This window comes from Neophocaena asiaeorientalis, unplaced genomic scaffold (genome assembly GCF_003031525.2).
Source record: "Neophocaena asiaeorientalis asiaeorientalis breed wild unplaced genomic scaffold, Neophocaena_asiaeorientalis_V1.1 scaffold433, whole genome shotgun sequence".
Classification (NCBI taxonomy): domain Eukaryota; kingdom Metazoa; phylum Chordata; class Mammalia; order Artiodactyla; family Phocoenidae; genus Neophocaena; species Neophocaena asiaeorientalis.
In genome coordinates this window covers 2,967,741-2,980,046 of record NW_020175040.1, presented here as the reverse complement: position 1 = coordinate 2,980,046, position 12,306 = coordinate 2,967,741, and the positions used below count along the sequence as shown (strand labels likewise).

The window sequence follows — 12,306 nt, the reverse complement described above, 5'->3', positions numbered from 1 at the left end:
GCTGAGACCTGGGTGGGAGCCCCATCTTCAGGGTCCCTGGCGAGCAGAGTTAACGAGGGCAACAGGAAAGCGCGGGAGCGGGGAGGGCGAGGCGACAGTGAAGGCTGGCAGGTGCTGGGAACTCACCTCCACGGGCACGAACTTGCGCAGGAATCGGACGCCGAGCTGCTGCATGGAGGAAGCCACCTTCTCGGCCATCTCCTGGTCGAAGCCCCGCAGGAGCTGCGAGCTCACCATGACCGTGACCTCCAGGCCCAGGCCGGCCAGGAAGCCTGCGCACTCCAGTGCCACGGAGGATGCGCCCACCACCAGGGTCGCGCCCGGGCAGTAGGGCAGAGAGAAGAAGTCATCGCTGCAAAGAGAGAAGGGGTTTCCGGGTGGGATGGTGCCATGCGGGGCCGGAACGAACAGGCGCTGAAGGGGACAGACAGCCTGTGGAATGCGTGTCCACTGTGGAGGGAGATGTCCAGCCCAGTGTCTCAAAATCAAACTAGTGGGTCACAGGCCAAGATTTTGTAAATAATAAAATGGAATAGAGGGTATTAGACCACATTCTATGTAACAAGAAGAAACACGCTTTGTCTGGCGTGTGTTCACCTGAGCGACCACACAGTGAAAAACGTATTTGTTAAAGTGCGCCCGCTCAAAAAGGTTTGAAATTCATTGTCCAGCTTTATATGTCAAGGTCGTATGTCCTGCTGCAACCGTCCAATGAGAATTCCTATTACGTGCCAGTATTAGGACAGCTGTGCTTCTCCTGGTCACCTGGTTCATTACTGCCATACAGACACGAAACCCTAAAGCAGTGAAGTAGTCACTGCTTCCCCGCGAGCTCTAGAAATTGTAGAGCCAAATCCCAGACCCGTTCCCAGAGCACCTACCAGGAGACCTGCAGCACACCTGTGTGCATCTGTGACCTTATTATTTACTGAGCCTACGGTCTCTGTGCTCCATTATGTTAACTACCTAGCTTTGCATTGTATGTACTTTGATTTGTCATTAGTTCAAATCTTTTGTGAAATAAGACAGGGAGTAAATAAACTGGAGACACAGAAACGTACTATTTACAACTTACGGTTAGATGGCCTAGTTAATCTTACCTGGTAATACAGTATTCTTTATCTCCTTGGATTCCCAAATAGCGCGGCCTTTCCCCTGTTGCTATGACAAATTTTGCTGCAGTATAATACGTTTCCTGTCCTTTTCCATTGGTTGCCTTGAAAAGAGCAAAGCAAACTTCACTTTTCATCAAACACCACAGAATATCAGACACCCGGGACGCAGGAGTTACTACGGAGCTCCTGTCAGCGGGAACACACATGCAAAGATAGTAACGCACTGTGATAACCTCCTGCACAGAAAACAGGCGTGTTCACAGCCCGGGCACTACGGCCGCGGTGCGGGGCAGTGGGGGACTGGAAGGCCAGTCAGGGCGGCCGCGTGGGTGACTGGAGAGAGGACAGAGCGTGGCCAAGTGCGCAGGCCGAAGAGCAGCTGGCATCTGGGGAGCAGCCAGTGCCGGGAAGGAACGGGGAAAGAGGGCGCCCACTCTGAAGACCCTTGTGCGCCGTCCCGAAATCCAGGCTCTGCGGAATCCACAAAGCTGTTCATTGTTTGTTTATTTTCAATTTCACAAGTAAATCATAAATCCATTTTCATTAGAAAACTAAAAAACAGTGGGATGGAGGGAGGGCAGCCTGGAGGAGGGTCCTGAACAGAACAGCCAGGCTGCGGCGGGGAGAAGGCAGGCAGGTGACGGCCTGAGAAACAAGCCCCCCGACTGGAGCTCCTGCCCCGGCCTCCTGTGGCCATGTGAGGTTCTCAGCTCTCAACACACCACTGACACCTTTCTAGAGACAACAGGTGACCACAAAAGGACCTCAAGTCCTGTCCAGGCCATCGAGTACTGTGCCACCAAAGCAGAGGACAGAGGTGGAGCAGGTGTTGAGGATGGTATCGGAACGTCTCTCACACTCCAGTTAAATGTTTGTGATCACCAAAACAGTCTCATTCTCCGTAAGTACTGATCTTACAACACACAAATATTACAAATATAAATGTATAAAATACACTAATTCTGATACTACTTTTACTAGTGCTTTTTTTGTTTTGCGATACGCGGGCCTCTCACCATTGTGGCCTCTCCCGTTGCGGAGCACAGGCTCCGGATGCGCAGGCTCAGCGGCCATGGCTCACGGGCCCAGCTGTTCCGCGGCACGTGGGATCTTCCCAGACCGGGGCACGAACCCGCGTCCCCTGCATCGGCAGGCGGACTCTCAACCACTGCGCCACCAGGGAAGCCCTACTAGTGCTTTTATGAATAATACGTACCGGAGTTCTAGTTGAGGTTTCATTTTAAAAAAGAATTGCACTCCTAAAATTTTGATCTTTTTAGAATTTTGAACTCTGAACTGTTTAAACATTTTCTCTTTTAAGATGGCAATGAAACCGAAAGGCAAATAAGTTAAAACTGAGAATTCTTCAAAAGGCAATGTCTCCACTTTAGCCAGACGTGGAGTCAACGAACACTGGGGAAAGCACACGCATGCACGGCTCTGCACACGCACACCAGCTGCAGCCCTCAACACGCAACACGGAGTATGGGTTCACGGCAGGCATGGCAGAAGCAAGGAAAGCAACGAACGGGACAAAACGCCCCAACAGACCTTGATTTTATGGTGTTCAACAAACTCCCCGTAGGAGTTGACGTAGGCCACCGCCTTCTCCCTCAGAGCCCGCTGGTAGCTCCGGTTCAGAGAGCCGACGTGCTTCTGAATGGCTTCGGTCATGGTCTCCCAGTTGTGCTTCACTGAGGAGAAATCACCAGGGGGTGTGAAGGGGCTGCACTGTCACGGGTAAGTCACACGTACACACGAGCCACCCTATCTATCGCTTCAAGAGTCAAGAAGTGAACAGAAGATAACCAGCAACTGAAACCTTTTTGATGCCAGTCACGGCTTATACTTCTTCCTCTTCTAAAATACAAAAGACGCGAAAAGCAGAGCTGTGAAAACAAGGAAAGCCCACGGAGGAGGGCGGGGAGCAGCCATCTCGCACCCAGGCCCCAGGGTTTCGAGGCACCGGGAGCGCCCCCAGGACAGGTGCGGGACACCTCCCTGGCCACACCCCCCGGATCCCCGGCGGGGCTGTGACAGTGAATGCCCCGCGTTTAGATGACCGAGTTCACCCACTTCCCGTCAAAGCCGGGAGGGCGGTTCACGGAATCAAGATTCCTCCTCACCCTGGACCTTCTAGGTGGGGTTTCTTTCCTGGATCCATCTCATCTGCCGATGCCGGTGCCCAAGGAGACACCAGCCCAGGGCTCCCGTCAAGCTGGGGGAGGTCCCCAAAGGCAAACCCATCCATCGGGGGTTCACCCTCTAGTCACATTTGGACCTGGACCCCTCCAGCGCTCTCGAGGGCCCCGCCCACTGGGACGTGGGACAGGAGAGCACAGGGAAGGGGCAGAGGTCACAGTGCGCAGAGGCTCGGGCGGCGGCAGTGATTATGGCCCAGACGTCATGTCACCCTTCCTAGGACCTCCGTGGACAAGTCTCCTGAGATTTTGCAGTCCCGATGGCCATTCTGGTTACTGCGTTCCCAGACCCCATGCCCACGGTCCCAGGGGGTTTCGACCAGCAATGATGACCATGTCTACACAGCTCACACGGTGTGGGGCAAGCTGCTTCCTGCCCTGTGTCCTACCTCAAGGGCCACCTTCGCCACCTCCACGGCTCAAGGCTCCTAAGTGCCCTTCAGGTTGATGCTGGAAACCTCAGCACCAATTACGGGCACAAGTCGCTCCCCTCCCCTCCCCTCGCCCTCCCCCAGCAGGCTGTGCTGCTCCAGGGCAGGAGTGACAGCTTCCTCATCTCATCTCTGCATCCCCAGAGCCTCACCAAGGGCAGGAGTGACAGTTTCCTCATCTCTGCATCCTCAGAGCCTCACCAATAGGTGCTTTGCAGATTTTTTTTTCTTGGCCACACCGCACGGCATGTGGAATCTAGTTCCCCAACCAGGGATCGAACCCGCATCCCCTGCAGTGGAAGTGCAGCGCCCTAACCACTGGACCACCAGGGAAGTCCCACCAATAGATTTTTATTGGTGAATTTCTTTTCCATTAACCACAGACATACATAAACACTGATATAAAAGAAAATGTCCTCACAGTAATGGATAAAATCCACACAATGACGCTTGCTATTCTGTTTTCTTTATACTTGAAAGAAATCTGCAAATAGTAACTATTCCCTCTCACACTCTGCTAAGGGTTTGGAATGGCCGAGGCTGCAACAACTCCCTCCCTAAGCACTAAGGCCCACGAAAGCAGGTTTCAACTGACCACCTTTGAGTTCTCTGGGCCTGGCTGGCACACGGTGGGCTCTTCACAAGTGTTTATTAAACTAATTTAAAACTGAACTACAGGGGCTTCCCTGGCGGTCCAGTGGTTAGGACTCCACGCTCTCACTGCCGAGGGCCCACGTTCGATCCCTGGTCGGGGAACTAAGATCCCACAAGCTGCACGGCGCAGCCAAGAAAAGCCCATAAAACTAAACTACAGCAATGTAAATAGCACGGATTTCCAAGGAACTCGCTCTTTCTTCTTTTCTCCCAACGTCTCTGTTTACACGCTATCACCCACCTTGTTGACTGCACTCCCAGCCGAACTTCCTGGAGTCAGTCAGCGCCTGGCCCAAAAGGGCGGCTTGGTGCATCAACTTCTTCGGGACGCAGCCGACATTCACACACGTGCCAGCGACACCTGAGAGAGAAAGTCACAGTTGTAACGTGGTGCGTGCGTGTGTGTGCGTGTGTGTGCGTGTGTGTGCGTGCGTGCGCGTGTGTGCGTGCGTGCGTGCGCGTGTGTGCGTGCGTGTGCGCGTGCGTGTGCGTGTGTGCGCGTGCAGAGTGGGTGGTATGTGTGCGTGCGTGTGTGCGTGCGGGTGCGTGTGTGTGCGTGTGTGCGCGTGTGTGCGCGTGCGCGTGCGTGCGTGTGTGCGCGTGCGTGTGCGTGTGCGTGTGTGCGCGTGCAGAGTGGGTGGTATTACAATGTGGAAATGACAAACTTGACGGTCAGGGGGTCACCATCACACCCCACAACAACACGAAATGATTCACCAAACCTGTTGACCGAGGGTCCATGAAGGAGGCCCAGGGATGTGCAAAACATGGACGTGCACGTGAACGGTTTTCTGGATCCAGAGTCTAAAACTTCCACTTGAGTCTGACCCACAAAGTGGTCAGAACCGCGTCGGGTTAATTAGGCCCACGCTGCACTGAGGCCAACACTGCAGCCTCCAGCCTTTGCTTCTGCGAACCTGAGTCCTCCTCGGAGCCAGCACAGGTCCACTGCCAGCTGCCAGGTAACATCTACTCTGGATCCTTCAACAACACGGGGCTAGAAACAGAAGAGCCCTCTGAGAGCACATCTCTCCTGGTGTCCAGGTTAAGCGGGCTCTTTCTGGACAGGGGAGGGGACAGGGCCAGAGGAAGGAAGAAGAAAGACAAGAGTTCCAACCATACGAGCAAAGTTGAGGTGAACTACCTTTAATATATGAAATTCTAGGCTAAATTTTTTTGAGTAAACTTGAACTTTAAAAACCAACTTTCCCGGGGCTTCCCTGGTGGCACAGTGGTTAAGAATCTGCCTGCCAACGCAGGAGACACGGCTTCAAGCCCTGGTCTGGGAAGATCCCACATGCCGCGGAGCAACGCAGCCCGTGCTCCACAACTACTGAGCCTGCGCTCCAGAGCCCGCGAGCCACAACTACTGAGCCCACGCACCACAACTACTGAAGCCCGCGCGCCTAGAGCCCGTGCTCCGCAACAAGAGAAGCCACCGCGATGAGAAGCCCGCGCACCACAACGAAGAGTAGCCCCCGCTCGCCGCAACTAGAGAAAGCCCGCGTGCGGCGATCAAGACCCAACACAGCCAAAAATAAAATCAATAAAATCAATAAAGTAAATGAATTTATTACAAAAAACAAAAACCAACTTTCCCATTTTGTCAGGGTCCCGGCAGGAAACAGGTGACACTCCAGCTGGGGAACTGAGGAGAGGGTAGAAATCATTACAGGGTGTGGCAGGAAGAGCAGTGGGTGCAAGGGGGCCACCACCAGCCCCGTGAAGGGGTAAGCGACGGGGCCAGTGCCACCACCCAAAGCTGGACCACGGGGGAGAACCAGCCTGCAGTGCCCAGGGGGCCTGGAGACCCCACCCTACGCTTCCTCCTCTGCTCTTCCCGTTACCCCGATGGCCACGCCCCAGCAGAAGCCAGAGGGCATGCGGCCAATCCACCAGTTTGTGGGGAGCGCAGGGTACAGACAACGGGGATGGACCGAAGCATAGGCAGAAAACACCCAGCACAAAAGCTATGCCTTCTACGCTACAGTGAAAAGAGCGTGGACGGGCGAGCACTCTTGTCTACAGCAAAGTCCCAGGCTGGGAGCTTGCTGTGCGTTGCATTAAGCGGACCTGGGATGACCACACACGCTAAGTCAACTGACCATCCTGCAGCCACTGGGGTCCATGATAAAATCAATGCAGAAACACAGAAAAGCATCACGGCCAACTCAGGCGAGCACACGGGGTGCACATACCACTGCGTGACCACAACGGTGTGAAAACACCCATGCGTGTGTACAAAAATTATTCTGGCAGAAGTTCTGGAATACTGGGGTCTCGGAATTTTTCCCTTTCGCACAGTCTTCCTAATTATTTTCCTATTATTCTTCCAGTGTCTCCTCTTGTTAACAGTGTGACTGGAGATTTAGTTTCCTCATCCCTGAAGCAGCTGGGTTATACTCGAGACTGTTGTGAGGACTGAGGGAGGCTGAGCCTACGGAGAACAACCACCGCACGATGGTGGGAAGAGCAGCTCACCCCACGATGTGCCCTGGGGCGACGGGACCACGAGGTCCAGCACCATGACTCTCCTCCCCAAAGCGGCAGCTTCCTACGAAAAAAGCCACAGATAGAGACCTTGTCATTTTCCTGACACTCCCCCGATTTCTCTCTCCCCTAAACGATGACTGTGTCTGTGATGAAACCCAGTTTTTCCTCTTCATTAAACCAGCTGTTACAACCACAGAGGAGACTGGAACATCATAAATGGCTTTTTTTTAAGCAGCAGAAGAAATGCTCACGGCGATCACCAGGAAACTCATCTTCGGGGGTCACTTTCTTCATACCTGAGCACACGAGAGGCCGCCAGAGCCACCACCAATGACAATGAGGTCGTAATCATATGTTGGATCTTCCTGCAGGAGCTTCTGTAATACACCACTCTGATGTGCCTGAGGGGTAACCAAAGGAGAGGACACAGTGTGACTTGTTTTCAAACTTTTTCTTTGTACCCTATGCTTAATCGGCATACATTTCTTTTATAAAAATCTTGGAAACAGTTGACCTACGATCTTTGTAAGTTGGAACTGTCAGTTTACCTGGATGGCATTCAGTTGGGTCCAACTAGTTAGAACGGATGCCAAAGCACATATGTTTTGTTGGTTATCACCCGATAGTGAGGCATGTGTCCAATGATGGGGAGGTCATGGCCTTACATCCATGTCAGACTAGGTCATTTTGTAAGTAGCTCTTCTGCCCTTTTCCGTTTGCTCGTCTCCGCTTTCCTCAGACCTTAGTTGTAAAACTGAGAGGTAACATTTAAACTAGCCCCTGATTTCTGCTCTACTGAATGCACGCAATACCTCGCCTGACCTGTCGACTCCTTTCCTGGATTAAAAGGAGTAAGAATGAAGGATTAAGTAGGTAAAGAATGACTGACTCTCTATGCCCATCGTCCCCCTTAGTAAATCTGCAGGCGGACCACGTGGGCAAGACGGCACCCAAGGGAAGCTCAGGAGAAGCCGGCAGGTCTGCACACGATGGAGAGATGACGAAGAATCTGACCTCCTGTCTCAATGATTAACTGAGATTATTTCCCCTTTTTCCCTTTAAAAACGATCGTGGCCAAGCAGAATCTTCCAAGTTGGTTTTGGGACATGGGTCCGCCTTCTCCCCAGATGGCTGGCTTTTCTGATTAAAGCAACTTTCCTTTCTACTAACGCTTGCTTCTCGGTATTGGCTTTCGAGTGGCGAGCAGGTAAAGCTGAGTTACAGAATAACTAGGTGCAGTTACATAGCCAAGCGCCATTGTTCAAGACCCTCTATGTTTTGTCCACCTGTGCTAGTCTTCACCTTGAGAACAATGCTCACGCATGGGCAGCAGGACATGCACTTTGAAGCTTTTCCTGGTTTCTCGTAAACTGACCTAAATCTCGCCACTTCCTATACAACACAAACAACTTGCTTTTTCTGGTCAGGAGGCTGACCCTGCAGCACATTCTCTTGTCCACCTGGCCCTCCTGGTGGTCAGAAGAAGCTTAGATGAGGTCAGAGGCTCCATACGTGACTAAACAATAGTTCTGTCTGCGCGAAGTCGGCTGCTCAGTCCCAACAAACTGGCTTTCGAACGGGCTCATCCTGGGAGCGCAGCGGAAGTGCCACACGACCACAGACCCAGCAGATGTCTCGTGCATGGTCCCAAAGCCGGGTGGCCTCCTGATTCCTAGGGGCCCGTAGGGAAATCCCCCTCCTAAACAGCTGCTGTCCAAGGGAGAGTCTTGCAGTCTCGAAGTAGAACTGACATCTCTACAGCCCCAGACCATGCTCTGACAGCATCTTCCCAGCTAGGACTGGCAAGATCAGCAACTCCAAAGGTGTTTAGAGGCTGTAAACTATGGTACTTACCACCACATGAGTTGGGTTATAGCTTCTAGGACACACAGAGCAGGCTGTTACTAGAGAACAATGCCAATCCCAGGTTAACATACAACGTAGACAATCTTTTCTCCCGACAAAAATATAATTCTTAATTGAAATCTAAATATAAGTATTTAATCAATCACGGATTATTACCATTTGCATAATACATAAAGGATACAAGAGCAGAATTTTAATAAAAGCAAACACCTAGTTAAAATACAGACCTTATTTAATAAATAACAATTTTGATCTATCTCTACTTAACTGAATGATTCCTGTTCATTTCTGCGTTCTAGGAATCAAACAAGCAAAGCTTTGCGAAGCTCGCGGGGTCGGCAGCCTCGGTAGGGGTCCTGTGCACCCTGGACCAGAACGTTAGTGCTGAGCTCCTTCCACTAAACCTTGAGGAGGGAAGGGGCCTTGTTTCTGCCCCATCAGGAGGAAGAGAGCAGCGCCGCTGACCTGTCTGTCCTGCAGCCTCACTCAAAACCTCCTCCTCAGCTTCTGAAGTTTGAATTCGTAGAAAAGCTAATTTCCATTAGAGCAATCAAGATTCTCTGATAACCATCCTACAGGCTTTTGATTTTACAAGCTCCAAAAGACACAAATGAATAGACTTCTAAAAACCATCTCCTCCCCCTTTTAACTATTTTTTTAAGACAAAATTTGAACAAACAGCATTCCAGAACACACGACACCATCATTACCTGGAAAGTTCGGTCACATCCGCCCACATGCACTTTATTCACAAAGGTACTGGGCACGGTCCTCTGATTAGTGATCTCCGACAGCACCTCTTGAACACCGGCCCCATCGTCTAAGGAATAAAAGGTTAAATATGTAAAACACTGCGAAGGTTCTAAGCCTTTGTGAGCTGAGCTGCAGTGGTAGGGCACTCAGACACCCACGTTCGCACACCCACAGAGGTCAGCACGTCATACAACTTTATAAATGATGACTCGACAGGGGAAAACACTCAGGTGTCCAAAAGGAGCCTTAAAGAATAAAGACCAGTCTACTGACTGCTTTTAAAATAAACACTTCTAGATTAGAATTTGATTTATGATCCAATGAGTAGGCAGAGACAGATAAGAATCCACTTTAAAGAGCAAACGTAAAACACAATCCGCCCTAACAGTGGTAACTCAGAAAACATCTCCTGCAATTACATTTGAAAACGCTTTATGATCATGGTCCCTGAAAGCAGAACTGGGCCATAAGTACTTCAGGCGCCCCACTCGGGATACGCTTTAGAAAAGTTTCACAGACTCTAGAACACTTCACTTATTAAAGTGACCTGGCTAAAAGGAGGGTGAAGTCCATGAAGGCTCAGATCAGGTTTCTGTTCACCATGACGTCTCCCACTCCTGCAAAACACATGCACGTGTAAAGTGTGCAGATGACAGGAATTCAAAAGCATAAAGCTGACGTGTTGCCCCTCAGGGGTGATACACTCAGGAAACAGGGGCAGATTCACTTCATTTACCACAGCTTAATGTACTGTGCTAGAAAGTTGGCAGACACATCTGAGATGCCTGAAGGACTTCCAGCTTACCGGCTTATACATCTTCCTTCTAGTCCCTCCCCTCAAATGCAGAAAACATAGACAAAAAAAATCTACACAAATTATTTTCATATACAGGTTCATTCTCTGCGGGGTTGAAGGTAGATGAAATCAGCTCATCTAGCCGAAAGAGACAGGAGTAAAGGGAGTTGAATGAGGCAAAGGGAAAGAAGTCAACCTCGTTGACCTTTATTACAAACAACCTGTACTAATCATTCTACTTACCAACTTGGTCAAGTTCCAAGATATTACAGTCAACTCCCAGGGAAGAAAAGAGTTCTTTAACCTGCAACAAAAATGCACCTAGGCTTACTCTCACGAAGATTAGACAGAGCTATGAAATATGGGCACAGTGACAAGGGGTGTTCACACAGATGTTCTTCAGCAACATAAGCTCTGGTCTATGTTCTCCCCTCTCCTCTATGCATCTTCCCAGGAAAACCTCGCCCCACCTCTTTCCTTCCTTTACAATCTGCATTCTCGATTTCCAAATCACTAACTTTTGCCCAAATCCCCTTTCTGAACTCAGGACAAGCAATATTTCTGCACCTGGCTGACCACAGGCACCTCACGTGCAGCACGCCCCAAATAAAATTCATCTGTTCCCACATCACTGCTCCTCTTTGCGTTTTCTGTCGACGGTCATTAAGCCATTCAACAAATACTCAACCATCACACACCTACTATAGAGGTTACCCATTGTTCTACATACTCAAGATACAACAAAGAGAAAGACACCATTCCTGCCCTCCAGCAGGGGAAACAGACAAGGAAATGGACAATTCCACCCTGTCACCATTGGCCAGTTGCTTGAGCACAAAACCCTAGGTCCTTGCTACCCAAACGGGGCACCAGCAGTGCGGGCATCGCTAGGAGTCGTCAGACATGCAGACGCAGGCCCTGGCTGCTGATCTGCGTTCTGAGAACTCTGCAGAGCGCGGACTGTGAGTCACTGCAGTGCTTCCCTGTCCTGCAGTGCCTCCCTCCCCTCACTAACTCCTCATCCACCAGTTAATTACTAAGTCTCGACAGTCCTCTACATGGAGCTAGGTCACCTTTCCAGTTCCCCACAGTGGCTGTCCTCAGCCAGTGATACCTACCACGGGGACTTCTCAGCTCCCTCCTAGGGGTTCTCTAAGTTGCAGCTGATGAGGTCAGCTTTCAGCAGGGCTCCAACCCTTCAACACCCTCAGCCCTCAAGGTAAAGCCCAGGGGCTCCAATTCCAGGATGGAGGCGTGAGGAACCTGGCAGACCTGCTCCCTGGCAAACGTCCACAACTGGTGGAACTTGTTTAAAAAGAGCCATTTTAAGTCTCTCGAAAATGAGGGCACACAGCAAACAAGGAAACATTTATTGAAGAAAATCTACTAGATGTCAGTAAGAACGGGAGAGTCTGAGGCACCGGAGCCATGACCTGCGCCTTCCCTCCTCTGCCCCCGTCAGTGTGATGGAAGCTCCACTTCAGGTGAACGTGGCCAAGGGAACGGGGCTGCCTGTTCCCTGAGATCCCAGCCACCAGAAGGGTCGGGCCACCACCATTTCCCAATCTCCCCACAGCTGTGAGTGGCAGAGGCTATATTCCCGGGGAGCGTGGCCAGCAGCACGGGAAAAGCTCCCTTCCTTCAACCACCCCCACTAGTAAATCCAAGTTTCTATCCCAGGCAAAAACGCCGGGGCCCTGATCCGCCTGGCCCCAGCCCACTGGTGGGGCAAGGTTCCAGGCTGGGAGAGGCCACCGCCTCACCAGAGCTGCTCATAAAGCAGGTTTTCCCTCCAAGACAAGGGGTTGCTGTCCCCACCCCAGCTCTGGAGCAAGGTCTCAGAGACTCTGCTCAGGGCAAGAGGTAGACCACACGATCAGGGAGCTCCGAAACTCTACCCAAAGGAACGGACTTCATTTGAAACACACTGTGGGGAAGTTCACGTCTAAGGGTGCAACTGAAAAAATGGAGATTTCAGTGGTGAGCAGTTCAGGGTA

At 51.3% G+C, this 12,306-nt stretch overlaps 1 protein-coding gene across 9 annotated transcripts in view; it reads right to left on the bottom strand.

Annotated features, from left to right (window-relative positions):
- The window catches only part of TXNRD3 (thioredoxin reductase 3), a 33,963-nt gene extending 23,374 nt beyond the window's left edge, over nucleotides 1-10,589 (bottom strand). For 6 of the 9 annotated variants that reach the window (XR_003005708.1, XM_024763353.1, XM_024763355.1 and 3 more), the window contains exons 1-7: nucleotides 10,553-10,589; nucleotides 7,191-9,580; nucleotides 6,883-6,955; nucleotides 4,643-4,762; nucleotides 2,667-2,809; nucleotides 1,101-1,216; nucleotides 127-352 (exon numbers count right to left, since the gene is read on the bottom strand). Coding sequence is in view for 8 of the 9 variants with exons in the window: in XM_024763353.1 (XP_024619121.1) it covers nucleotides 127-352; nucleotides 1,101-1,216; nucleotides 2,667-2,809; nucleotides 4,643-4,762; nucleotides 6,883-6,955; nucleotides 7,191-7,373 (861 nt within the window). In the remaining variant the exon portion in view is untranslated. Of the gene's footprint in view, nucleotides 1-126; nucleotides 353-1,100; nucleotides 1,217-2,666; nucleotides 2,810-4,642; nucleotides 4,763-5,123; nucleotides 5,399-6,882; nucleotides 6,956-7,190; nucleotides 9,581-10,060; nucleotides 10,494-10,552 lie in introns of those variants that run through there. The other 3 variants (XM_024763354.1, XM_024763356.1, XM_024763359.1) reach the window with 3 other exon arrangements.
- Nucleotides 10,590-12,306: the final 1,717 nt, after the last annotated feature.